The sequence below is a fragment of the Periophthalmus magnuspinnatus genome, chromosome 13, assembly GCF_009829125.3.
Source record: "Periophthalmus magnuspinnatus isolate fPerMag1 chromosome 13, fPerMag1.2.pri, whole genome shotgun sequence".
NCBI classification, from domain to species: Eukaryota; Metazoa; Chordata; class Actinopteri; order Gobiiformes; family Gobiidae; genus Periophthalmus; species Periophthalmus magnuspinnatus.
This window is the reverse complement of record NC_047138.1, coordinates 9,561,519-9,589,260: the sequence shown is the minus strand read 5'-3', so window position 1 is coordinate 9,589,260 and position 27,742 is coordinate 9,561,519. Positions and strand designations below refer to the sequence as shown.

General features: G+C 40.9%; 1 protein-coding gene across 1 annotated transcript in view; it reads left to right on the top strand.

The window, feature by feature from the left end:
• Nucleotides 1–27,231, top strand: part of LOC117380334 (cell adhesion molecule DSCAML1) — a 61,756-nt gene extending 34,525 nt beyond the window's left edge. Inside the window, exons 4-35 of the mRNA XM_033977126.2 lie at nucleotides 4,680–4,826; nucleotides 5,482–5,760; nucleotides 6,528–6,803; nucleotides 6,878–7,177; nucleotides 8,854–8,996; nucleotides 9,110–9,239; nucleotides 10,635–10,913; nucleotides 11,300–11,428; nucleotides 11,513–11,692; nucleotides 13,076–13,281; nucleotides 13,575–13,671; nucleotides 13,769–13,897; nucleotides 13,972–14,139; nucleotides 14,262–14,332; nucleotides 14,408–14,648; nucleotides 16,196–16,342; nucleotides 16,426–16,581; nucleotides 18,213–18,352; nucleotides 20,618–20,771; nucleotides 21,783–21,900; nucleotides 21,987–22,150; nucleotides 22,240–22,338; nucleotides 23,002–23,190; nucleotides 23,263–23,391; nucleotides 23,463–23,621; nucleotides 24,254–24,409; nucleotides 24,521–24,551; nucleotides 24,633–24,751; nucleotides 24,889–25,041; nucleotides 25,203–25,397; nucleotides 25,482–25,790; nucleotides 26,057–27,231. Of these exons, the coding sequence (XP_033833017.1) occupies nucleotides 4,680–4,826; nucleotides 5,482–5,760; nucleotides 6,528–6,803; nucleotides 6,878–7,177; nucleotides 8,854–8,996; nucleotides 9,110–9,239; nucleotides 10,635–10,913; nucleotides 11,300–11,428; nucleotides 11,513–11,692; nucleotides 13,076–13,281; nucleotides 13,575–13,671; nucleotides 13,769–13,897; nucleotides 13,972–14,139; nucleotides 14,262–14,332; nucleotides 14,408–14,648; nucleotides 16,196–16,342; nucleotides 16,426–16,581; nucleotides 18,213–18,352; nucleotides 20,618–20,771; nucleotides 21,783–21,900; nucleotides 21,987–22,150; nucleotides 22,240–22,338; nucleotides 23,002–23,190; nucleotides 23,263–23,391; nucleotides 23,463–23,621; nucleotides 24,254–24,409; nucleotides 24,521–24,551; nucleotides 24,633–24,751; nucleotides 24,889–25,041; nucleotides 25,203–25,397; nucleotides 25,482–25,790; nucleotides 26,057–26,625 (5,762 nt within the window). The 3' untranslated portion in view covers nucleotides 26,626–27,231. The remainder of the gene's footprint in view (nucleotides 1–4,679; nucleotides 4,827–5,481; nucleotides 5,761–6,527; nucleotides 6,804–6,877; nucleotides 7,178–8,853; nucleotides 8,997–9,109; nucleotides 9,240–10,634; nucleotides 10,914–11,299; nucleotides 11,429–11,512; nucleotides 11,693–13,075; nucleotides 13,282–13,574; nucleotides 13,672–13,768; nucleotides 13,898–13,971; nucleotides 14,140–14,261; nucleotides 14,333–14,407; nucleotides 14,649–16,195; nucleotides 16,343–16,425; nucleotides 16,582–18,212; nucleotides 18,353–20,617; nucleotides 20,772–21,782; nucleotides 21,901–21,986; nucleotides 22,151–22,239; nucleotides 22,339–23,001; nucleotides 23,191–23,262; nucleotides 23,392–23,462; nucleotides 23,622–24,253; nucleotides 24,410–24,520; nucleotides 24,552–24,632; nucleotides 24,752–24,888; nucleotides 25,042–25,202; nucleotides 25,398–25,481; nucleotides 25,791–26,056) is intronic.
• Nucleotides 27,232–27,742: the final 511 nt, after the last annotated feature.

Below are 27,742 nucleotides of genomic sequence, written 5' to 3'. Positions count from 1 at the left end.
CAATACTTGTCTAACATTGAACACCAAGCCCCTGTCCAGTATTATTATTTAAATTTTGTTCATTGTAAACCGTAATATTGATCTAAAATGGTTTAATAATAGAAACAGGTCTATTGAGTTCTTTGTAAAAAGTACAGAACTGGTTCTTTCACTGTAACAAGCAACGTTTTTACTGTGGAAAAGGAGCAATACAGCACATTTTTGAACCGTACATTTATAGACCTGGAGTAAGCACAGAGCAGTGGCCAGAGACAGAGGTGTTACTTTGACTACATAATATTATAATATTAATACATAATAATACATAATATTTTAAGCAAATACTTGAGAATAACAGTATATTGTGTGTAGATGTGTAGTGACACAAAAGTAGATGGATAATTATGTTGCTGCAAGTCTTGCGTGCTTCTCTCTGGTACTTCACGGCTATAACAGAGACTCTGTGTTAGTCTTACTACTTAAACATCAGGCTGTTTTACATTGTGTATCTGCACTGTGATGAAAAATACAAGACCAAAACAAGAGGATAGTGTCTTAATATTGTGCAGCAATATTTGAAGTAAAAGTGTAGGTGTCCTACACTGTCTGCTCACCAAAGGTGGTTTGTGAGACAGTGGGAGGAAGCATGCTGAGACAGTATACCGTGAGACACAATGTGTGATGCTAAATGTGTGAATAACATGCATTAAAGAGACTTTTTTGGCATTTACTACATAAGCTAAAACACAGTCAAATATACATTTCTAAAAAAACATAGTAAAGTGTATATTTTTGAACCGATTTGCAGTGTTTTAAGGCTCCTGTTTCGCCCCGGCCTTATGCAAAATGAATTACGTCGGCAGTCTGCTGCTCCCTCCTCACATCTCCATCGCCTTCATTTAAATGGCTGATTCTGTTTTACCTCTAATGAAGGGTACTCTGACGCAGGCACACACATGGCCATGCGTGCCAAAATCACATGAAACGCGCACCTGCTCGCACATGTCGCCGTATGCCGCCGCAGCGCCCCCTACCCAGCTGTTATCACGTGAGTGCATGGACCCTAGCAACAGCGAGCGAGAGAGTGAACAAAAACGAGCGATCATGGTGAGGGTGAGAGAGAGGGAAATGAGAGAGAGATGGGAGGGAGGGGGAGCCTTAGAGCATTAATAAGTGATGAGTCCAACAGTGTGAATTGCTGTTAGTTAGCATTGCTGCAGCGCCGCCTTCATTTGCATGGCAGCAAGAACAAACCCCTACGCTTACGTTGTTTCCCAAAATATGAGTAGGTTTTTACAGTTTCTTTGTCTGTCTTTTTCAGTTTTTCACTATACTAGAATAAGTATAAAGTATAAAGAACACTTCATACTTTATCCATTTTTATTATTGTTCATCATGTTGATCCTGTTGCTGTCTTTATTTGATGGTAATGTGAAAGAAGTATAATCCGAACTCGCTTCTATATGAACATATATGCAATTTTCCTGAATTTAGCTTTATTTCCATCATTGCCACTCCCCTTCACCCCTTCACCCCTTTACCCCTTCACCCCTTCCCTGTGTGTCTTTGAAGCATGGGGAGCTCTCTCTCAGAAGGGGCCTTTTGGGGGGAGACGAGTGATGCTCCAGGGCTCCTTAATCCGCTTTTCATTGTGTCTCTTCCCCTCAGCCTGTCGTGGGCTTGTTATTTGCATGTATGTGTCCGTCTGTGGGATCTCTGGCATACGCACACATTCAACAGCAGCTTGGCTTTGCACTAGGCTTGACTCTGTGCCTCAGGCAGATCAGCTGAACTGATTCCATTACTTACAGACCCCCCTGAAAGAGATAGAAGAGCCATGCCGCAGAGAAGGCAGAGAAAAGACAGATAGAAAGAAGTAGAGGGCAGAGGGGAGACTGTAGGTAGAAACGCTGGGCATCTCGAAGAGATGTCACGCAGCTCCAAAAGAAAAGAGCAAAGCAAGTGGAAGAAGGGGTCAGGAAATCAGGAGGAAGTAGGGCTATTTTGCGCCTCCCTGAGGTGTGGAGCAGACCTTCAAAATCTGTTTGCAGCCTCCCACAGTAAGGAAGATACCGGACAGTAGAGCACATACACACATTCAACAACAACAACAAACTCCTGGAGGCGTAGGCAGACTAGACGAGAATTGATCTCCTCTCCCACAAGGAGATGCTTGCGAGGGGGGAAGAGAGAGGAAGGAAAGCAAGACGGAGGGATGTAGACGAATTGTTTTTGCCCATGTGTGCTTTTCAGGCCTGCAGGCCCCTCATCCCTCTCACTCTGCAGCTCCCAACGGCACGTTCCTCTTTATCTGCCCAGCTCTCCCTCCATCAATTTCCATCTGCCGGCCCACTCCCTGTAGGGTCACTCCCCTCTCCTTCGCCACTGCACCCTCACTGCTGCGTCTGTGTATGGGCGTCTCACTAGAAAGGATTACCAAAAATGTGAATATCAGTTTAGACACATTCAAGTGAGTGTTTTTATTGTTCTGTGAGGTTAAACCTATTAAAATTGTTAAAAAAAAAAAAAAAAAAAAAAAATATATATATATATATAATATATATATATAATAATATTATATATATATATATATATATATATATATATATATATATATATATATATATATATATATATATATATATATATATATATATATAAAAAAATCTTTGTTCCAAGCCCAGGTCCTAGGAGCTTGAGGGTTCTGCACAGTATCTTTGGTGTTCCTAGCAAAGATACTGTTCCTACTGCAAGAGAGAAATTATTTCAAGATTTGATTTGATATAATTTTAATCAGTTTTAACTTGGACTGGTTTGATTTGTGGTCTTCTTCTAGGAATTAGCAACTGTGGTCTGCTTCTAGGAATTATTCAAGTGACATGTACAATTTAGTAATGGGGGGAAAAAAATCATTGTTTTTGTTCCTAGTAACTGCAGTGTCAGTTTTCTCTCCATTCTTAACCATCTGCGGAATTTCCTCCACCCCGCCCGCGCCCCCCTGTGCCCCCCCGGTCTGTCGTTCTCTCCGCAGGCATGTTGTGACAGGGTGTACTACTGTGTTATACAGGGTTCTACTCACCAAGTGCATATTATCCTGTAAGGCTTAATACCCAGGTTGGAACAAAGGGCAGGCTTGAAAATTACAGCCTGCGTCGCCTAGCACTCAACACAACAGTCTGACTCGCTTAACAACATCTGCGTATGAACTTTAACATGTGCACCTTTATTTGTATATGATGTGGAAATATTTGGGGATTTTTATATCCTACAGTGAATGTTAATGACATTTGTTCTAAAGTTCAGGTGTATTTTATCCTGCTGTAGACATAGCAGAAGGCTGTTTTCTGATTCTTACTAGCTCTTTAGAATTGCCATGGCAGTGAAGAAGAATTACAAGAAAATCATAAAATTGTCTATATTTAGTCAGAGAGCTGCTGTGTCACCTATACAAAAGCAATATCAGAGCTGAGTGAGGGAGAGTGAAACTGCTGGGGTGTGGTGCTAATATTTGCATAGCATTTCTGCATAACAATAAGACAAATTTGTATGTCATGACCAAAGACAAGAAATAGGCAGTTTGTATGTAGGCAAAAAATATGTGTGTCAATATCTGTAACACAATAAGCCTATTGTAAAAGTATCAAATTTAGTGAAGTTGTACATGTAATAGTTTGTGAGAAGTCAGATTCCTTTATCAAGTCTGTAAAAAAAAACAAAAAACGGTATCAATAATGTAATATTTTATGTGAGAATACACGCCCCACCCGCATTGTTACTGACCTATGTACTGCTCAACCCTGTGTACCAGGTGGCAACATTGTAAAAAGTCACTGAAACACCATGTATAGCAAACAGGAAGCAAAAGCATTCACATAACCAAACAGTCGGCTGCAAATGTCAACAACAAACCCATTGTGCAGTGTGTCAGATAACCCTCTGGGGTCAGAGATAACAAAAAGATTCAGAGAAGCAGAAAGAATCAAACACAGAAATACACTCTCCTGGTCCTTTACCCCTCTATTAAGCTCTTGTCTGCCCCTTTTACTGGCACAGGGAGAAATCAGAGGCAGCCACAGCAGCACTGATGTGAATGGAAAATGACACTAATCTGCTGTTATCATAACACACACAGATACATCAATTATTAACTCCTACAGTAACTCTCTTTCTCCTCCTCTGTCTTCTTCCATTGTGTGTAAGTGTCTGGACGGCCGGTGGAAAGTGTATTAAAAGCTTCCGTGTATTCAGTTAAGTGCATGGGTTGCTTGCGCTTTTCTAAAGATATACTGTATGTTCAGCTCCACATTTTTGCTCTCTGAAAATCGGTGTAACTATCACAATTCCTCAGGTGGGCCTTATAAAGATGATATAGTGCTTGGTATACTCTTGAGGGCGCACATCTAGTATGCCTCACTTGACAGCAGTTTTCACACGCAATATACTGTTTACCAAAGGACAACATAGCAAAAAGAGCCTTTTTAGTATCATCAGAGAGTGTGTGGCCTCAGAGAATACATACTCAATAAAACTGAAACAATAGCTATGAATGTTTAGGCTAAAGTATAAACTCAGCCCATGATAAATCTCAGGCACACATGCAAATAAATCTAGGTGCAACGCATCATGCAAATGCCGCTTTTTTGCTAACCAAATATAGTAACTAACATGATCCCCCCCCCCCTCTTCTTGTCTGTCCTCAGGTAACCGTTTCTTCCTGACCTCATATGGCGCTCTGTATATCTCAGAAGTGCAAAAGGAAGATGCTCTGTCCACCTACCGCTGCATCACAAAGCACAAGTACAGTGGAGAGACCCGTCAGAGCAATGGAGCCAGACTCTCTGTTATGGGTAAGCCACACTGCATGTAAAACGGTATATCAAATTGTCAACTACGTATGTACGATGTACCACTGAGTAGACCAAATGTAGGACAAGTACTAAAATGTAAGTAAATATAAATGCCTAGGTTTCAGAATGATGAAAAATAAGGGCCCTTGCTATAGTGGTTAAGAATTAAAAACAAAATGTTATATATTTTTTATTGGAAAAATCCCTCAAATGTTGCATACAACAGGAAGATGAATCCCATGAATAAAGCATTTAGCACAACTACACTAGTATTACCGGCCTCCTGCTGGTGCCCAGAGTCAGGACTAAACATGGGGAATCAGTGTTTCAGTTTTATGCAGCTAAAACCTGGAACAATCTTTCTGAAGATGTGAGACAGACCTCTACTTTGACAATGTTTAAATCCAGGCTCAAAACTGTTCTGTTTAGCTGTGCATATGACTGAAAGGTTTTTATTCAGCGCTTTTCTTCTTTAAAGTTAATTTCATGATGATTATTTGTCATTATTTATGTTTTGATTTGTTGTGTTGTGATTTTAATGTCTTTCTTATTCTGTAAAGCACTTTGAATTACTTTGTGTACAAATTGCACTATACAAATAAACTTGCCTTGCCTTGCCTTGCCTTACAATATAACATACCCTATACCTTTCCAGACCCTACGGAGTCCACCCCAACCGTGCTTGACAGCTTCCAATCTGGAGAGGTGCAAATTGGGCACAGTGTAGAGCTCCCCTGCATCGCATCCGGATATCCAAACCCCACCATACGATGGCTAAAGGATGGGCGGCCATTACCGGCAGATTCTCGCTGGACTCGCCGCATTACAGGCCTCACTATTTCAGACTTGAGGCTGGAAGACAGTGGCAACTACATCTGTGAGGTCACCAACAGTTTTGGCTCCAAAGAGGTGACAGGTCATCTCAGTGTTATAGGTAAGTAGTTTTATAGGTAAGTAGTTACAAATGGCAACTAGGGAGAATGTGACAAACATTACGAGAAGGTTGTCAGAGTGCTCTATTAATCCCAAAATAGTACCATGAAAAATGTACAAATATGTATAACTTCAGTAAAAATAGGCAAAAAATATATGTTGTGATAGTAATAACATAGAGATATCATGTAATGGCTCACAGCCCTAGACAGGAAGAATGTGGACATTTCTTCTGCTCCGCTGATGGTGGCCTCTCCTAACACAAACGCACTGTCCTCACCGGTGAACATGAGCTTGATCTCCAAGGACAGCTTATGTCAAATAGTGCCAAGGTGATTCTACAGTGACAGTGCAGACACTAGTCATACAACTGAACCACTGTGTTTGCAGAGAGCATGGACAAAACCAGGGACAGAGCAATTCATAATAGTCAGAACTGATAGAAGAGACGTTTTACCTGGAGTAGAATAAGGATGACAGGACAGAGAGGGACTGTCCAGTGGCTCACAGCGGGATCTATAAACATCCTCTGACAGACAGGGGAAGTGAAACACTGTCTTACACACATGGTCTTATTCATTGTGCTACTGACAGACTCTTGCTCACTATAGAAACACACAGACATTCAGGAGCCTCCAGCACTTAACACCAGCTGCTTTATTGCTTACTGACATTTGCTAGCCTTTCGCTCTTTCTTGTCCGGGTTTTCTTCTGCACATACCACACTGTTTTCTTCACTGTACACTGTTTTCCTTTTTTTGTCTGTAGAGCCACTGCGGGTGACCTTGTCCCCCAAGAATCTGAAGACAGGAATTAGCAGCACGGTGATCCTCTCTTGTGCGGTCCAGGGTTCTCCCCATTACACTGTATCGTGGTACAGAAACACAGAACCTGTCCTGCCTGATCAGCACTTTTCTATTCAGGGGGCTCACAATGAGACCCTCTTTATTTCTGCTGCTCAGAAAAGACATTCAGGCGCGTATCAGTGTTTTGCTACTCGCAAGGGCCAAACCGCCCAGGACTTTTCCATTATCCTGCTGGAAGGTGAGAAGACAAACAAGCATAGTACTTGCATGGCATAACTGAATAATATGCAACTGTCGTTTTTGCCCCACTAGATGGTACCCCACGTATTGTGGCCTCCTTCAGTGAGCGGGTGGTGGTCCCAGGTGAACCCTTCTCCTTAATGTGCACTGCCAAAGGAGCCCCTCCTCCAACTATTACCTGGACCCTGGACGATGAACCAGTAGCCCGGGACATGCTGAGGGTGAGGGCCAGCCAGTACACTCTGTCTGATGGTAGCACTGTGAGCCACGTGAACGTCAGTAACCCGCAGATCCGCGATGGAGGAGTGTATCGGTGCGCCGCACGAAACTCGGCTGGTAGTGCCGAGTACCAAGCGCGCATAAACGTAAGAGGTGCCTGTCTACTTTTAAATATCAGTACTATACAGGCTTGATAGAGCCGGACCCCTACCCTCACCCAAATCCTGTCCCATATCTTACTACACCTCTGCACCTTTTTGTTCTCATGCCTTTTATTTATTTTCTCTTTTTTCTTCTCTTTTTTTCAACTTATCGTGCATTTTACTGTTTTCTTTTTGTATAACATTCATGTGATATGTCTTGCAGATTTTCAAAAACAATCCTTTGTAGGTGCATTTGCTATGGTATTTGCCCTTATGTAATTTAACTTTTTGAATGAATTTTATTTTCAAGTTAGTATTTTATAAGTCTCAAATGAGTTATTTAACTAAGTTGACGTTGAATTTTCTTTGTGTTTTGTATTATTGTTGTAGTTATGTAATCTGTGCCACTAGTTGATTGGTTTAAATGCGCTTTTATTTACAAAACAAATGACTCCAAATCTATTAAACATCACAAGCTTGTTATATAGGTAATGTAAAAGCCAACAAGGTAAATATTCAGAGAAAGGACAGTAGGCCAGAACTGATTGAATGATGAATGAGAATTGAACCAGTGTGCAAAGGTCCATAGTGGAGGACTGCCATTGTGTGTCTCGAGGCTGATGGTGAGCCCTGGTGACAGGACTGGTGATGTCAGTGTCAGCGAGGATGACAAGAATGAAGAGTGACACCCATGGACAGGACCAAATCTCCCTCTCTCTGTTTATCGCTTCTTTCTATCTCACTTTCAAACTCTCTCTCTTTCGCTGCACTTTGGCGAGATGTGTAGCTTTGACATGTGAGTCTGCTCTGAGCAGACTTGCCAAAATGATTGTTGGAGTGAGACTGAGCAATATTGCTTGAGAGCTTTAGCCTTACATGTAACAAACTGGCACACAAATGGGCAGGTTCTCTGACACTCATTGCCTCACAAGATAAAACCGTTTCACATCATCGTATGCTGATCCTCTCTCTGAGTTGTGATGCCTGCCTTGTGTTGTGGAAATGCACAGGTATTCATTCATTCATACTACGCTGGAGTTGGGGGTCTATCTGACGGGTGTACTGAATAATACATCTTTGACTTGTCAGAGCTGTGACTTCAAAGCTTGGTTCACTCTGAGAAAAGAAAGAAGAGTGTGAGAAGTAAAGGTAAAAAAGAGACTGGCATAGGGAAAGGTCAAGGAAAACGTTACAAGTGATCCACGTGTTTTTCAACACAGCGAAACCCATCTTTAGTTTAGTCTTCCTTATTAAGGTTAATCGCTTGTGTGGGAAATGCTTTTCTCTGCATTAACACATCCCTCAGTGCTGCAAGGGCAACCTGTCAGAAGCTTGTTGTTATTCTCCTTCTCCATATTACTTGACTTTTGTAGTCATACACCTTGTTTAGACTCAAAACCTTCAAAATGTCAAAACTGAAATAGCAATATGCATGCATTTAAAGAGATAATTGATGACAAGGTTGTTTGGAGATGTTGCCATAAGTTTGCAAGTGATTTTTAAGTCAGCTCCTCTTTATGTTTTTCTTTACCTTCCTCACTTTCTCCTAAACCCCCTCCCTAATATTTGTTACATTTCCAACAACATGTTTAACAATAATCACTAATGTTATTCTCCTCTTCCCCTTTCTTTGGCCATTCCTCTCTTCTCCTATTGTGTCTATTTTGTGTCTCTTTTCTTTAACAGGACCTCCACGGATTCGGCCTATGAAGAATATCACAGCTGTAGCAGGAAGAAACACTTTTATAAACTGTAGAGTGATTGGCTATCCCTATTACTCAATCAACTGGTATAAGGAGGGACTTCTTCTGCCTGACAACCATCGCCAGGTAGGCCTACAGTAAAGCACTGAATATGTGATGAAAGCTTGTAGTTATAGAAATGACTAGACTGAATAGCTTTATTGCACTTTTTATGATGGTTGTTGCAAAAATGTGTCTAGGTGGTGTTTGAAAACGGGACACTCAAATTAAGTGATGTTCAAAAAGGAATGGATGAAGGGGCGTATGTATGCAGTGTACTTATCCAGCCTCAGCTCTTCATCACACAGACCGTGTATGTCACAGTCAAAGGTATGTTTTACCACAGCTAACATTGAATCAAACCTTCAAATTGATTAATACACGAGGTGATGTATTTGCCATATCGTCCAGCCCTATGTCCGCTTATATTAATTCTACACAAATGTATAAAATGGCAATTGCTACCCGCTAAGTGAGAAAGAAAGAAGGTAAAACAGAGAGGGAGAGAAAGCTGTATGCATTGCCTCTAATATCCCCTGATTAAGGGGTGGAGCAGCCCAGTGTGCTTTTTCAACCACTCAGCAATTACATAGACCCCAAGTGCTGTTGTATAAAATGTGTGTGTGTTACACTCAGCATATACAGCGTTGAGTGTGTATCGCCTTGTACTGTATATAACTTCTGCTTGTCCTCATATATATGTGTTAATATATAATATATGTCCTTAATATAGTACAATGTGCGTGTCCTCTTGACATTTGGCTTTATTTTATTATTTGGGAGATTTTATGCACTCTTAAGTATGTTTAGATGAATTGTATGTGTTAAACCATTGTATTTGTGGCAATGTTGTCTTGCTGATTTTATTGGAAATATTTTAAAAAGACCCGAATTAAGTGCCCCAGATGTCTCAGCTTTAACCCCCCTAACATCACCCTCACTCATACCCCACTGCAACCTGGCGCCATCACCTCCACTGGTCTCCATGGCAACTCTTCTTCCCCCTGCGGATGGGGCTCTAATTAGAGCAGCTATTATGGGCTGGCTTTCGCAGGGCATAGTAGGATGGAGTGGAGGGGTTGGCAGGGGGCAGAGGAGGCTGCCAAGTGGGTAGTGGGCTAGGCCAGGCTGTAGAGCATTCCACTCTTTAGGGGTCCAGACTTTGGTAGAAGACTTAAAACAGATCACCTCCAGGCAGACCAACAGATACAAGGCTGGTTTACCATTCAGTCAGACAAAGATGACTCTTGCTGTTTTTCTTTCCCTCTGGCTTTATAGCACCACTCTGCTATTTTCACTTACTCTCACACCTGATGTCCTTTGACTATCTTTATGTTTTCTCAACTTCTCTTTCTAATCTCCACATGCCTATTCTTTTTTTTCTTTAAAATTTTTTTTTTTTTAAAAACACATTCATATGTGGATGTGTGATCACTTTTCTTCTGTGATATCCCACATGCCTCATTATCTGTATCTAGGTTTTTAACTTGGCTTCTTTGGTTTCGGTCATTATTTTAGTTATTTTAAGGTATTTTCCAATTAGAGATTGTAAATGTTTTGCTTTTGCTGATTACATTCTCTCAGTGCGCGTGTTCTCTTATTTGAGGCGGATTGAAATGACCCTGAATGACTGTTATATTTGAGAAAGTTGTTTCTGTCAAAAGAAATTATGTTTTTGCTTGTTCTAGTCCCTCTGTTTACACTTTGTTTGTCTCCACCTCACAGTTCCACCTCTGATCCAGCCGTTTGACTTCCCTCCGACCTCCATTGGTAAACTGATGTACATTGCCTGCGTGGTAGCGTCTGGAGATATGCCCATACGGATCACTTGGAGAAAGGATGGACAGGAAATTGTTCCCTCTTCTGGCATCACCATTGACACCAAGGAGTTCATGAGTTCTCTTCAGATATCCAAAGTGTCACTTAAACACAATGGCAACTACACCTGCATAGCCAGTAATGATGCTGCTACTGTGAGCACAGAAAGGCAGCTTACAGTCACAGGTAAGAAAGGACACAGTTATAAACATGATCTGCTGTAAAAGCACCTCATGGAGAGCGTATTTTTCATTGCACAAAAGTTTGCATGGACATGCATATTCCTTTCAAATGAAACCTTTGCTTTTGATCAGTAAGGCCATTTATTGACTGTAATTGAATGTGCCCTCAACACCATTTTGAATGTTGAAAACACTCTTCCTTCGAGTTACTGAAGGTATTATGCCTCTGTCTCATCCTTTTCAAAGGCTGTAGTACTTGTAATAGTAATGTTACCTTGAGATTTTAAACATGCAGTTGCACTGAACTGACTTAATGAAAAATCAAACGTTTTACAACATTAAAATAGTATTCAATAGAAAATCAAGTTTATCCTTTTGACATATTTCTAGTGCCCCCTCGATTTGTGGTGCAGCCAAACAACCAGGATGGAATCTATGGGAAAGCAGGGATTTTAAATTGTTCCGTGGATGGATACCCTCCTCCTAAGGTTATGTGGAAACATGCCAAAGGTGCACTAGGTACATAGATGTCACAATATTTCTCTCATCCATTCTCTATAATATTATCTTTTTCATTATTGTCTTTCCTTTTTTTATCCTTAGCTGGTATAGGGAACCCACAACAGTACCACCCCGTGCCTCTGACGGGGCGTATACAGCTAATGAGTAATGGCTCCCTGCTTATCAGACATGTGCTTGAAGAAGACCGGGGCTTCTACCTCTGCCAGGCATCCAACGGTGTGGGCTCAGACATCAGCAAGAGCATGGTCCTAACTGTCAAAAGTGAGTTTTACCAACACGTAACTTGTACCAATTCAGCCGAAAACATAATAGTTTTCATGCTAAATGGAGTAAATTGCACAAAGAGACCCTCTTTGTTTTTTACTATTTACTATTTACTATAAAGTATACTATTTACAATAAAATATCTGCCAAAGTAAGATACATACATACATACATACATGCATACATACATACATACATACATACATACATACATACATACATACATACATACATACATACATACATGCATGCATGCATGCATGCATACATACATACATACATACATACATACATACATACATACATACATACATACATACATACATACATACATACATACATACATACATACATACTACACAAAAGGAGGCAGATTATCTGGATGCCACAGAAGGGAAAAGTATTCACACTAACTTCATTGTTATTAAGTATTCCAAGGTATTTATACATTGCTGTAGTTATTTGGGCTTGTTCAGTTTACACGATAGTCTGTGAGGATATAAATCTGAACTTTCTGTGTAATAGACTGAAACCCAACAACAGAACAATTGATCTTTTGACTCTTGGGATTTATCTCCTGACATTGAAACACTTGGAGCTTAATTATTATCTGTAATCAATGTCCTCACTTAGCCCTTTCTCACTGCAGCCCTCCCTGTAATGCACTGAGAACATGTGTTTCCAGCATCATTTACATACACAGTCAGTCAGATTTATGCGATTTACACTGGTCGGATCACAGCCAGAATAGGCGTGTCAATTTTGCATTTTACTATTTCACAACCTTATCTTAAACAAACTGAACAGCTAGACACAGTGTATGTTTCTGAATAGGGTTATACTATGTGTAGATTTAACAAGCTACCACCTACTTTCTCGCTCTGTCTCGCTCCTCTCCTTCTGGTGTTAGTGTTATTGATTGAACTGTTCCTCTTTTCTGCTTCCCTCAATTCTGTCTGTTTTGCTCAGCGGAGATAGTGGAGAGGTTGGAAAGAAGGAGGGTGGAATGAATAAGTGATGAAAACAAAACAGCAGAACCTCCTCGGATCAATATTGTGTGTGCGCGCTTGTGTGCAAATGTGGGCGCGTGTGTGTGCAGAAGATTGAGTATGTAAGTGATTATGTCTATAGAGTGTACACGAAAGGTGAGGCTCTATCGTCGTGCCTCTTCATTCACCTAAACCTCACTGTTAACTATTGGAAAATGCGAGAAGAGGTCTATTGACTTTCCCTCATTGACCATAGCTCTTCATTACTCCACTACATCGAAACTTGGCCACTACAAACTCCCCCTTTTAACTGCCAGCTGCTTCTCCTCACTGCCTTTTAAAAGTTAGCTTCTCCTATGTAATATGTATTCCCCTTTACTTCTTGTTGCAGTACCGGCAATGATCACCAGTCATCCCAACACTACTATGGCCAAAAAGGGTCATGTAAAGGAGCTGAACTGCACTGCTAGGGGGGAGTGGCCTATCATTATTCGCTGGGAGAGGGGTGACACCGTGATTGACCCAGACCGCAACCCCCGATATTCCATTACAACCAGCCCCAATGAGAAGACTGACGAGGTGCTGTCTACTCTCAAGGTAAGAAACATGTATAAGAGTATTCACCTAATGAAATCAGACAGCAGTATCTATTTGAGTCCTAACAAACAGATAGACTTCGATTTTCTATTTTACTTCTTTTGTGCGTTGTCTGAGCCTTAGGTGCTGGTAGATACATGTAATGCAAACATGCTGTATACATTTTTTCTGCATCTAATAAAATGTTGAAATTGCCTCTTGGTGCTGTTGAAAATCTTTTTTGACTTCCACATAAAAACAGCAAATATCTTTTATACGCATTTCTTCTATTCACCTGCGCACTCTTCTCTCAGCTAAAGCCAGCAGAGCGTGAGGACTCTGTCTTCTTCTCTTGTCATGCCATCAATTCTTATGGAGAAGGACGAGGGCTCATTCAGCTAACAGTGCAAGGTAACTTGTCTGTGATGTGTATCTGTCTTTTTGCCAAATGGTGTTTGATGCTACAACTTGAAGCTCCCTTTTTGTCCTTCTTTCTTTGAAATCCCAGAGCCACCAGACCCTCCTGAGTTAGAGGTACGAGAAGTCAAGGATCGTAGCATGAACCTTCGCTGGACACAGAGATTCGATGGAAACAGTCCTATTACTTCCTATGACATTGAGTACAAGAATAAAACAGGTGAATTTAGTTGGAAATGTGAAGAGGATGTTCGCTAAGCTTTATTTTTTTAATCATACTTTTTTGTGTGTCAGATTCTTGGGAGCTAAAGCATGCAACACGAAATATCTCTCCCACAAATAATCAAGCCAACATCGTGGATCTCCACCCTGCTTCTGTCTATAGTATTCGCATGTATTCATACAACACCATAGGCAAAAGCGAGGCTAGTAAAGAGCTCACCATTAGCACAGACGAAGCACGTAAGTAACCTCACCTATCATAATGACCTAATCAATTATAAGAATGGTGTATTTGTGCTAAAAATGTACCTAAAGCAAAATCTGAAATTTGACATTGCCTTATGTGGTTATGTTCTTTATAGAACCTGATGGGCCCCCTATGGATGTGATGCTGCAACCAGTGACTTCCCAGAGTATCAGAGTCACCTGGAAGGTTAAAATGAATTTTATTATTTACTTCAGTGTTTATAAAGTCCTTTTTCTTACATAATTTTTTGATTTGTGTCAGGCTCCCAGAAAGGAGCTTCAGAATGGGGTGATCCGGGGTTACCAGATTGGTTACAGAGAGAATGGCCCAGGCAGTAATGGTCAGTACAGCATTGTGGAGATGAAGGCCACAGGGGACAGTGAGGTCTACACTCTGGATAACCTGAAGAAGTTTGCCCAGTATGGTGTGGTAGTCCAGGCTTTTAACAGAGCTGGTACAGGGCCCTCCAGCACTGAGATCAACGCGACAACACTCGAAGATGGTGAGAATATTGTGTATAGATTTTACTGCAATAATAAAACTACTACACAGTGTACCCTATGACTTTTTGGCCATATCATTCTTAGTGTGATAAAAAACAAGCTAAAGAACTTGCGTTTACTGACAAAATTCAGCATTTGCAGGTAGAAGATTTTGTGCCAATGGATTTACGTTTTTTTATAATGAAATACTGATCAAAGGAAAGTAATTAGAAGTCCTTAGAATGTAACGTAATTTTGAGCATAAAACTATCTAGGAACAATCCTTGCATTGTTCTTTCATATTTTAATGTTCAGTGTTAATATGAAACCAAGATTACTCCTAAATAAGTCATGTGTTAACTATACTGCATGTAACGTCCACCCTGTGAACAGTTGGTTTAGTCTCATTGGACCAGAGCAGACCAAGCCCTCCAGTTCTTCCTTGTGGCTGTAACCGTGGCGACAGTGATATTGATGGCCATTATGATAATAGTGATAACAACAAGCATACTAAAAATAATTATAATTAGCTTGTCTCTGTGTCTGCTAGCTTCCTGCTGTAATTATCCACAGCTGAGTGCATTGTCTCTCTACTCTCTCGTTTCATCTTTTTCTGCCCTTCCCTTGCTCCCCATGCTTTTAACTCTCTTCCTGTCGTCCTCCCTTCTTCCCTTGCCCATCTCTCTCCTCCTTTCTCTAGCCCTGGTCCAAAGCTGCTATTCACTATCTTTATATAATCTGGCCTTAAATATTCTGCATTTACCATACACAAAACATCACGCTTAACATTCATATAGATACGGTGGATTTTATTTTTGTACTTAGCCACTTGCAGCATGTAATCGCTTATTTGGGTATAAGTGACTGCGTGTCATGTCATACCTTATGATGTACTCTTTGCATATTTCCCACATTGCAGTAATCCTGTCCTAATTTGTGAATCGTTGGAGGCTGTACGCTCCTTTAGCTATTAAAGCCCTTCTCTTTAGGTGTTACTGAAAATTAAGGTCTGTTTTGTCTAATTACTTAGGCTATAAGCCGAAAGCTCTATTCATGCAAAACCTTGTTGCATTTCTAATCCTCCCCTGTCTCCCCTCCCTTCCACCCACCTTCTCCACCATCACCAGCTGCGGAGAAAATCCCTGGTGGACTTGGCCTGATCCAGCGCTTTCATTACTCCCTCTTTCAGTTCACTCTCTTCCTCTCTTCCTGCCCCGCCACTTCCCACAAGTTGACTTCTGTTCAACCTCAACACTGTGTGTTATTCAGGCCTTAAAAGACGAATGGTCAGCAGTGGCTATAGAGGAGACACCTGGGTCGGCAGGGACAGAGAAGGGATTGTCACTGCACAGATTTGGTGGTTTAGAGATGACCCTATATAGATCAGGCTGGCCACAGGACTTTTTCTCATTAGCCTGTTTAGTTAGCTCATGTTTGATATGGAAATTAGATCCCATCTTTCAAAGGAGATTATATATCCTATATTTAACTGGTTTACATGGTTTACGGTTTTCCTTTAAAAGTATGTGTTGTTAATGCTATTAAAATCAAATACTTCTCTCCACAGTTCCCAGCCAGCCCCCTCAGAATGTGCGTGCCATCTCTGTCACCTCTGACGAGGCTGTCATCACTTGGGCTGAGCCCCCCAGACTGACCCTGCATGGAGTCCTAAAGGGGTATCGCGTTGTCTTCTGGGCTGTCTTTCCAGATGGAGGTTGGTTAAGTTATTAAACTTTAAAATGTGACTCACACCACTGTTCTTAATGCTAACTGCGTCTTGTCCTTTCCGTGACTCAGAGTGGGGTGAAATGCAAAATATTACCACCATCAAAGAGCAAGTGGAGCTTAAACGTCTGGAGAAGTTCACCAATTACAGCATCCAGGTCTTGGCCTATACTCAGGCTGGTGATGGAGTCCGGAGCAATGTCCTTTACATACAAACCCGAGAAGATTGTGAGTGTTTCATATACATTAAAACACAGCTCAACCCTTAAAGAAATTAAAAGAAAAAAAAAAAAAAACAGTGGAGTCTCACTCTGCCTGTTGTTTTTTGGTATTAACCAAATCGCACCTATAGGACAAGTAAAATCAAAAGGCAGAACTGCTACAGTTTCTTACATTGATCTAGTTTAGATTAGCATATGTTTTTGAACCTGTAACATTTTTTTTCCCTTTGTCTTGTTGCATTGTGGGAGACAAAAACAGGGGCTTTAAGGGGTATTTGGCTGAGGTAGCTGATTAAAACCTCTTTGTTCGATGATGTGCCATTACCAGCACTAATGGGAATTAAGAAGGCAGAATGTGAGGCTGGGTGTGTGTGCATGTAACAAGGTAAGGGTTAAGTGTGTCCTACATATCTGTGAATGGAGGTACGTTTCTGAACCATTGTTTACATGCACATTTAGCCTGGCACCCCACACGAGGAGAGGGATTAACTCTTTGTGCCTCAAAAAGAATTAATTTTGTGCTTACACTGACGGGAGGAGGATTACATCCGTATCCGCCTCCCCTCTCCTTCCCTGGGGCCAGGCAGCGGAGGAGGCAAGTGTCTGGAGATGGAGAAGATATAAGAAAGAGGGAGAAAAGGCTGGAGGGACAGAAATTCTAAGTGTCATTAGAGAAAAGCCCTTTATTCCGTTACGGTCAGGGGACCTGAGCAGGCGCAGTTCCGAAATCTAAAATTGGAGGTTTCCAGAAGCTAGATGTAGTGAATATAATGAATAGGAATGTACACAGGCCAGAAAGCAATTCTCTCTAAAAAAAAATAAAAAATAGATAAATAAAAACTAAACTAAACTGGGTATTGTATAAAAGTTGGTGAGCTGGTTATGTTTGGGATCATTCACACATTGGAGAGATCAAAGTTAAAGTTGCCAAAATATAAAATTGGGAAACTCCTGAATGGTTGTACTGGCTGTAATGCAATAACAAACATTGAATGGTTAAACCAAGGAAGAGCATGTGTGTTATTCAAATGAGCAGGTGACAGGTTATTTGCTTACATAAACAAATATATGTAAAAGAAAATACATGAATTCAGGTACAAGTTTACAAACTCTCTACTATTTTTGTCCTTTTTTATAGAATGAAAAAATGCAATAAAATAACTGGAAATAGTGTCTTGATAAGTAAAAAAAAATACTAGGAGTGACTTACCTCTATTTTTACTGTTAAAAACCTTTGATGTAAGGTATTATTTTCATCCTATGTGGTGTTGAAGCCCTCCTGTGAGTGTTTGTGTGGAGCTTGGTGCCTCTTTTTCCTAATGCAGGTCGACATTTTGTCCAGGGGCATTTTTGTCACATATGTTCAACGCTCCCCATCTCACCCTTCACTTTGTCCTCAATCTTAAACATATGGAAGTGTTTGCAGTTAAATTGTGCAAACTACCACCTCACAGTCAGATATTATACCTTATTAGAAAGCTGCTCTCTTTGTGTAATGTATTTTAAATACATTTCTTTAGTTTTTATGATTAACAAACACGTGAAGGGTTCTGAAGATTAGGGTTGATAATACTGAAAGTACTAATTACGACAAATTTACAGTCATTTTTTCCTCATCCTTTTTTTTTTTTTATTCAGACCCTGGACCTCCGGCTGGTATAAAAGCTGTGCCCTCATCTGCCAGTAGTGTTGTAGTATCCTGGATACCCCCTCACAAGCCTAATGGAATCATCCGCAAATACACCATCTACTGCTCCAGCCCTGGATCGGGCCAACCGGTGAGATTTGAGAGGGGTGTAAGGAGTTATTGGTTAAGTAGAGGGAGGGCCGTTCAAAGATGGCTCCTGAAATGTAGTGTTAATGTCTTCCTCTGCAGCAAACATTATTGTAAAGTGTGTAAAATGTTGTAGGTAAATGTGATTTGGTACAAGCTCTGCACTGGTGTGGTTGTGAAGTGTGTGGTCTAGTGCTGCAGTCTCTGCGAGACATGTGTGTAAAATGAGCTCTCCTCATACCGCAGTGTGTGTGCAAGCTCACCCTCCAGCCTCATTTGCATATCTGCGTCTCATCACGTTGCCAGGACAACCTCATCTATTCATCAACGAGGGCAGAAAACAAACCGACTGCAGTGCATGCTCACATGAACATTGATGCGAACTCACACTGAATGTATGAGCCCATACATAGAGTTATGAATGCATTTACCAACTCATGTTTTATGACAAAATGTTTTCAAAAACAGGAAATGTGGAGCACTAGCATAACTGCATAAAAACTAGATAACACGAATGCACCATTTTAGTGTACCTCTAAAAATATACCAGTACTCTCCTCCTTAGTCGCCATCATTGACACTTTACCTATCTATCAGCCCATCTATCTCTTCTTCTCTCTCTTTCCTCGCTAAAGCCCCCATGCAGAGTTGGGGATGATTACTATGTAAATGAGTGCGACTGGAGAGAAGGAAGGAGGGATGGGGGGGTCGGGCACACCGCGCAGGGAGTACTTTTGTTCCTCTTTTCATTATCTTGCTCTATCGTTCCCTGGATCACCGCTATCTCCACACAGGAGGAATATTTTAATATCCGTTAAAGCAATACACACATACACACACATACACGCATCACTTTCTGTCACACCAACATCTAGTCACCCACCCATTCATCTATCCATCCACTATCCTTTTTGCAACCAACCTCTGACTGCAGTGGAGGAAAAAAATACACTACAGAAGGAAGGAAAAGCAGCATTAACATAGATCTGGGGCGTGGATATGCACAGTGAAGATTCAAAGCGGAGGGTGGTATTGGTGGACAGGCCCACACATGACAAGAAATGTGGAGAGGCATAGTCAGCTGGAGAAGTGAGATGGTGAGGGATGGTAGAATGAGAACGCAAGGATGATGCAGTGCAGGGTAGACGAGAGAGAAAAATATACACAAGCGCAATGAATGATGAACAGAGAGGAGGAAGTAATAAAAAACCCAGTGGATTCCTGTTTGACGGCCCACTTATAAATGTGAAAAACAACATGGACAGGGGAATCTATTTGCACAAAATGGAATCTACTGCTGAATATAAGAGCACAGGACAGAATAAAACAGAACAACAGGAGCTAGCTCTGCTATCCAGTCCCTCGCCTTTGCTGACTTCTCAAATTGTTTGGCACTTGTAATAGAGTTAATTTTTTATTTTTTTTTGTCAGAAAAATGCTTTGGTTCTGACACCTAACTGTGAGATATTTTGTAGTTCCTGTAGATAGTGAAAAGTGATTTAACATGATTCACATAGAAGGAAGTAAAAATAAGGATTAGCTATAAAGTGAAACATTGTTAGACTTTTTAATGCTGTGAGCTTGTGCAACAGTGATGCTGATGTGCTTTGGCTGTTGACACATGGCTGGGTTAAACACGCTGCAATTACACTCTCCCCTCCCGGTCATATGTTGTATGTGGCTGTTTGTGTCTCTACAATAAGATCATGACCGCTTTCTTCAGGACACGTCAGAAAGTACATGGATCTGTATCTGTCCTCCCCCTCTGTTCTTCTCTGCGATCAATGACGTGTGGATCAGATCCCATTGAGTACATGATTGTTCATGATATCTGTGAGTGACTCAGTGGTTCCACTGTGCACCAGTGTGTCATTTCTTATTTTGGTGTCTTTGGGGAAAATAGAAGAGGAGAAATTCACTTTTCAGCCTCTTGACCCATTCAACACTCTTTAACACTTTACGCTGCATCACCTTTACCGCTTCAATTCATTTAAAAAATAAGATTAAGTAAAACATTTGAGGTTAAGGCTGTTCTCACTGTCCTTCAAGCGATTTTGTATTGCACGATTTGGAGGTAATGACTTAATTTTGGAGTTCAGAATAGAATTGAGTAGTAAGAAGGTATTCTGTTTGTAATGCATATGTTATATCTCATAAAAAGTAGTCTAAAAATCTAAATGACATATGATTTAACATAGGGCATTACATTGTCATTTGTTTGCACTTATTTCACTTTAATTTCACTCTAATTTCACTGATTTTTTAACAGCTTCCCAGTGAATATGAGGCCAACCCAGAACTACTGTTATACCGTATCACACACCTGAACCATCGCCAACAGTACCTCATCTGGGCTGCAGCGGTCAACACGGCTGGACGAGGCAACTTCAGTGATAAGGTCACAGTGGAGCCAGCTGCTAAATGTGAGAATACTAAGCAGCTTCTTTTGCGCAACTTCTGTAATGCCTGGATTTTATATCTATACTGATATGAAACTAATACATGTTAGTGTGCAATCACTGTCATTAGACGGATTATTGTGTTTACTTGTGTATCTCTGTGAGGGTGACTATATTTTGACTAATTATTGATTTGGCAGTTCAGACGGCACAGTGTACTGAAACTATAAGAGGGAAACATAAGGGACAACAGCACGTGGAAGTAGAAGAAAGAAAATAGATGACTTCACCAGACCTGAATAATACACAAGGCAATAGAGAGGCAGGCGGTTTAGTGACATAAAGAGGCCAATTAAATCAATAGGATTAAAGGACAGCAGTGGACAGTCTACTTTTCCATGTTATCATCCTTTTTCTCTTTTACCACTGATGCAGTTCACATATGTATGTATGGGTGAATGCGTCAGCTGATCAGCAGCTGTAAAAGGAAGTGTCCTCCAGGCTTGCCCTCTCAATACTTCATTCAACCTTAACATAAGTGCACTAGAGCGCTGGCATTAAGACTCCCAGCCTGAAAAGCATGTTGCTGAGAGCGGGTGGGGGACTCACATAGTGAGTGAGTGGGTATTTTTTAAGTCATCTCTACACATATTTGTGCAGTCTTATTTTTTATTCTGTTCTCTGATGGACAGTGTCAAATTCACACTCACATATCTGTTCCACTAACTGTGAATCACAGGAAATATGTTGTGCTTTTCTCTTCTTGTAAATCCTATTTACTGACAGAATTCTAAATGGAAAATAAATCAATACATGCATTACGAATAAACCATCACATTGTTGTATTGATTCAAACTCTGTCAAACCTCTGCCGCTTATTGGATTTGAAAAGAGTTTTATTCACAAAAGATGAAATGATTGAGAGTCCTTAATGAACCCTTTCCAATCTGTTTGTTGGTGCCAGTAACTAATTTTACTATATTTGAACTCATTCACTTGTTTCTGTTGAAACCATTATTTGTTATTTTTCTACAGCTCCTGCTAAGATCCTGTCTTTTGGAGGCACAGTGACCACTCCTTGGATGAAAGAGGTTCGATTGCCCTGCAGCTCAGTGGGAGAGCCCTCACCTACAATAAAATGGACCAAAGACAGGTAAAACATTTTTCACAGACAGGGGTAATGCAGTCGCATATAATAGTTATAAGGTTATAACCGAATGTCTTTACTGTATGTGTTAGTGAAGACACGGCCATCCCACTCGCCCTGGATGGACAGAGATTCATCTTAGCTAATGGCACCTTAGTGCTGCGCTCAGTCAAAGCTGAGGACTCTGGCTACTACACCTGCACTGCCACCAACACTCTGGGATTTGACACTATCCTAGTCAACCTTGTAGTGCAAGGTAAGTCTCATATTTCAGCTTTACCTCTAGATTGGCAGTATAGGCCTTCTAAGAATCATAGTAAAAGTAATAATTTGTGGATTCTTTAGTTCCCCCAGACCAACCCCGTCTAACAGTGTCCACAACATCCACCTCCTCCATTACATTGGCCTGGATACCAGGAGACAATGGAGGGAGCTCCATCAGAGGTATACATATGTTTATACATAGTAATAGTTAATAATAGTAATGGGTGTGCTCTTTTCATATTATATAAGCCAATATCAGTTATATTTATTCTAACTGGGAATCAGTCATAGGCATTTTGAATGAAACATCCTGTAAAGCAAATATTGATGAATAATCTACATATATATCATTTTCAGTTTAATTTTGGAGGAATGCTGGTTCAACTAAACCTCCAAGACTTTAGCCATGAGCAGATAAGTACATTATCTGCTCATTCTTAGTTGAAAAGAGCAAAATAACAAAACAATAGGGAAGCTCAGCTGAATACACAGCATATATACTGTGCATTATTCTCCATTCAAATATTTCCTGCAAAATTTGAATACATCAACAGAGAAAGGCATGTGGACAGAGAAAGAGGTTTCAGTGTAAGTGTCTCAGCAGAGGGGAGATGGTTTTATTCAGGCGGCTGATACAGTCACCACATTGCAAAGTCCTATTTGCATAGATGCTCACTCAGCACCATCTCAGACTTTAGGTTTGTAGGTAAGTAATGGAGCCATACTAGACCCAGTGAAGCCCAACCATTCTCTAATTGGGCCAAGGCTCACAGCATGCTCTAACACTGCCATCTACTGGCCATTTGTTATATCACATTAATTTCTGTATTTCTCATTGTGCAGGCTTTGTGCTGCAGTACTCAGTCGACAACACCGAAGAATGGAAGGATGTATTTATCAGTTCAACTGAACGCTCTTTCAAATTAGACAATCTACGTTGTGGAACCTGGTACAAAGTCAAACTCGCTGCTAAAAACAGTGTAGGAGCTGGCCGCATCAGTGAGATCATAGAAGCAAAGACACATGGCAGAGGTAACAAACTAAATGACCTGGTTTATTATTTTATTGTTATATTATTATATATTATTACTTTTATTTTTATAGAACCTCAATTCAACAAAGACCAGCCAGTTTTTACTCACATAAACTCTAGTCATGCCCGCCTTAACCTACAGGGGTGGGCTAGTGGGGGCTGCCCCATCAGTGTAGTGACACTGGAGTTTCGACCAAAAGGTATCAAGCAGAGAAATACAGCTCAAAATGGCACAGAAATCAGAGTCGCTTAGCTGTCTTGTCCTTTGCAGGTACGTGGTCCTGGCAGAGCGTCAGAACCAATGCCACCACAGATGTGTTTTTGGCTGAGCTGCGTGAGGCCACCTGGTATGAACTGAAGATGAAAGCCTGCAACAGTGCAGGCTGTGGCAACCAGAGCTCACAGTTTGCCACTCTGGACTATGATGGAAGTACGTTTCTGCATGCATTCATGATGCACTCCTTTTAAAGTGGATGCAAAATTTTTATTAACATTTAGCCACGTTATAATGATTTTCACTCATCATAAGCCTAAAAAGGTTGTATTTTGAATTATTTGCATTGCACCTTAGTAGCGCAAAGCACTTACATTACGTAGATTTACATTGAATAATCCTATAAGCCTTTAGTGTTCTGAAAATTCACATTTTCACTCAGCCCCTATCTGCGTCCATAGTGCTATCAGAATCAGAATCAGAATCACTTTTATTGATCCCCGAAGGGAAATTCTCTTCATTCATGTAGGATTTTACAGCATCTCCACAGCCACATATTTATTGTGATGATAGTAGGCAACCGGTATGCAGTTTTGAACCGGAAGTCAATAGACTTGTTTCTGTCATTAAGTCATTTTTATCAATATTGCAATTTAAAATTAACAAATGGTAAAATAATAATCAGTGTGTGCCATGGATTATTATGACAAAATTTATGAAAACAGCATAATAAGTCTTTTGTAAATCAAGGGAAAGGATATAAAGAGGAGAAGATATCATATTAAATAAAAGCACATTTCTTTGATCAGCATGACTGACCCACTAACCTTGTTAACTTATGTTTTTAGGTACAATCCCACCAATAAAGTCTCCCCTGGAAAAGAACGATGACGTCAAGAAATTGTTTTCTATTGGATGTCCAGTGATTTTAGTAACTCTGGGCGTTGCTCTTCTCTTCATCATTAGAAAGAAACGCAAAGAGAAGAGACTTAAAAGGCTTAGAGGTGAGACTCTATATATATATATAGAGAGAGAATATATTTATATATAGAGAGAGATAGATATAGGCATTTTTATTCTTTATGGTTTATCTCTTAATCTGTTTATTTTCTCAGATGCCAAAAGTTTAGCAGAGATGCTAATCAGGTAAGTGTCTCAAATAACCTCTGTGTTCATATGCACCATTCTTAAATACTGCTGTGTGTGTGTGTCTTTTTTGTGAAGCAGTAAAAACAACCGTAGCTTTGACACACCAGTGAAGGGACCTCCTCAAGGCCCACGCCTACACATTGACATCCCCAGGGTGCAGCTGCTGATCGAGGACAAAGAGGGCATCAAGCAAATTGGTGAGAGGAAGGGAAAGAGACACGATATGATATGTGTTTATGTTCATGTGTGTTTTGAAAATGTCATGCTTATTCTTATTGAAAATCATGACTCATATTAAATGAGTATATACTCATGTATATATACTTTGTGGTAGGTGATGACAAAGCCACTATTCCTGTGACGGACACTGAGTTCAACCAGACTGGGAACCCTCAGAGTTTCTGCGCAGGTGTGTCAGTCCACCACCAGGCTCTCATACAGAACACTGGGCCCCTGATCGATATGTCAGACATCCGTCCTGGAACTAGTAAGTTTTTTTCTGTGGTGTTTTAGGCCTTTAATTTTAGAATCATCCACATTAATGAAAATTAATATGTTCGGTGGTTAGATTTTTAGCACTACTTATTTTACACAGCGATTGGTTAACTTGTCGTTTTAATGATATACACATATTCCATTTTTCAACAGATCCAGTGTCGCGAAAGAGTGTTAAGTCAGCCCACAGCATTAGAAATCGTTACTCGAGTCAGTGGACTCTGACCAAGTGTCAGGCTTCGACACCAGCCCGTACTCTCACCTCAGACTGGCGCACAGTTGGCTCTCAGCACGGCATCACTGTGACCGAGAGTGACAGCTACAGCGCCAGTCTCTCACAGGACACAGGTTGGCTCATGCACACAGACACTTCCAGCCAACAGCAAGCTGAACATTTCATTGAGTTTACTTTGTCTTTCCTGTCATTGCAAGATAAGGGTCGAAACAGCATGGTGTCTACAGAGAGTGCCTCTTCCACCTATGAGGAGCTAGCTCGAGCTTATGAGCATGCCAAGCTGGAAGAACACCTACAGCACGCCAAATTTGAGATCACAGAGTGTTTCATTTCTGACAGCTCATCTGACCAAATGACAACAGGAACCAATGACAACGCAGACAGTATGACGTCTATGAGCACACCATCAGAACCTGGTATTTGCCGTTTCACTGCCTCACCCCCGAAACCCCAGGACTATGACCGTGGCAAGAATGTAGCTGTGCCCATACCACATCGTGCAAAAAGTAAGTCCACCTGTTATGTAATGTTTATTTCTGTGTTCTTAAATACTTAAAGGTGTACTTTTGTGATGGGTGGACCACCAGATACTTATCTCCTTGGAAATGTGCTTTGCCTGGAATGTTACAGAGCATGGCATTAAATTGATCTATTCAGGAAAAAAAAATAAAAAAATGGTAAAAGCTGGTAACAGACCCTTCATCAGAAAAGTAGTGCACCTGTGCAAAGAATGGTAAGGATTATAACTTGTATCAAACTTGTTATGTAACAGGTGACTACTGCAATCTACCCCTCTACATGAAGTCAGATCCTTTCTTCAGAAAGCAGTCGGAGCATCATGACCCCTGTCCAGTGGTCCCACCGCGAGAAGCCTCTATTCGTGGGCTGGCCCAGCGGTACCTCCAGGGCCGTCATATGACAATGGACTCAAAGCAATCCCTGACCATGGGCCATTCTGGTCTGACCTCTTCTGGGGTTTCCTCTGGGGCCACGGGAGGTGCAGGGGCAAGTGGAGGCTTGTCTGCCAGCTCCAGTAGCTCCACACTTCCTCAGAGGACTCTCACTATGCCTAGCTCTTCAGCAGCATCAGCCCAGAGTACTGCTGCCTCTGCCTCCACCTCTGCTGGAGGGGCAGCAGGGGCCATGGGGGGACCTTCCTCAAAGATGGGAGGATCCAGAGACTCTCTCCTGGAGAGCAGTTCTTCAGGTTTGGGCAGACTGCAGAAACAGAGGGATGGTCGAGATGGACGGGACAGACGTGATGAACGAGAGAGACGCGATGAGCGCGATGGACGGGATGGGGGCTCAGGAGCATACTCCAAATCCTACACACTTGTGTAGACTGGCATCACTGTAACTTTGACAAACTGCTGGTGGAGCCAGCACTTGCCTAGAGCCACTGTGGAGGTGGTGTGAGGGATAAATGCATGCACAGCCCACTTGTCCGTGCCTGAGCTGTGCCAAACTGTGTGGCTGCCTGGTTCCCATCGACACTACTGTATGAAGGGGCTCACTGCTGGGTCTCCACAGCACAGGGGTTTGCCTTTCTTACTGTCTGATTGCTTTCTAATAAGTCATCTCGCTCTTATTTCTCCACCCCGGAAGTCACTTGCCAAAACATGAATTATCTATTTACTTCACATTTTGATTTGTTGATAAAGACATGTACATTTTACACAAGCACTTTTCTGATTTCCAGACAGTAGACTTCACACAAACCTGTTGAACCTTTTAGGTTTTAAAATGCAACATTTTTTGAAGAAGTTCATCTCTCAGCATTGTGCCATCGCAGGATGCTCTTACTGTATGCATTACCACCTACTATGGTGTACTGTCATTTGAAGTAACTTAATGAGTCATAGACTCACCTAAGTGTTCACAGTATGAGGACTGCTGTCTCCAAGTTTTATGATATAGGGGAATTTTCTTCAAAAGGGACAGATTACAGTGTAGGGGTCTTAAATGATGCTTTATATATATATATATATATATATATATATATATATATATATATATATATATATATATATATATATATATATATATATATATATATAGCGGAGAAGATTCAATTCATTAAAGATGAATTTTCAATCACTTTTCCGTTCCATTTTCTGATGGAATTATAATCTTATGTGCAGTACAGAAGAAATCGAATGGATCAAACAGAAATCACAAGCCTGTGTGAGTGTGTGGAGTGTGCGTGTGGATGTATATGTGTAAATATATATATGTATACATGTGGCAGGCACACACCAACTATGGACCTTTTATAAAATCAGTATGTATGCTGGCCTTTTGAGCACACTTCGGTGTCAAAAGTGACCCTTGGCTTTTTTTCTCCTATATACCGGTGAAAGGGTATAGAGCCCATGACGATACTAGCTATGTAACACTATGACTATAATTTGACTATATTTATTTTGTAACTGGTATAGAACAGAGAGCATTTTGCTGT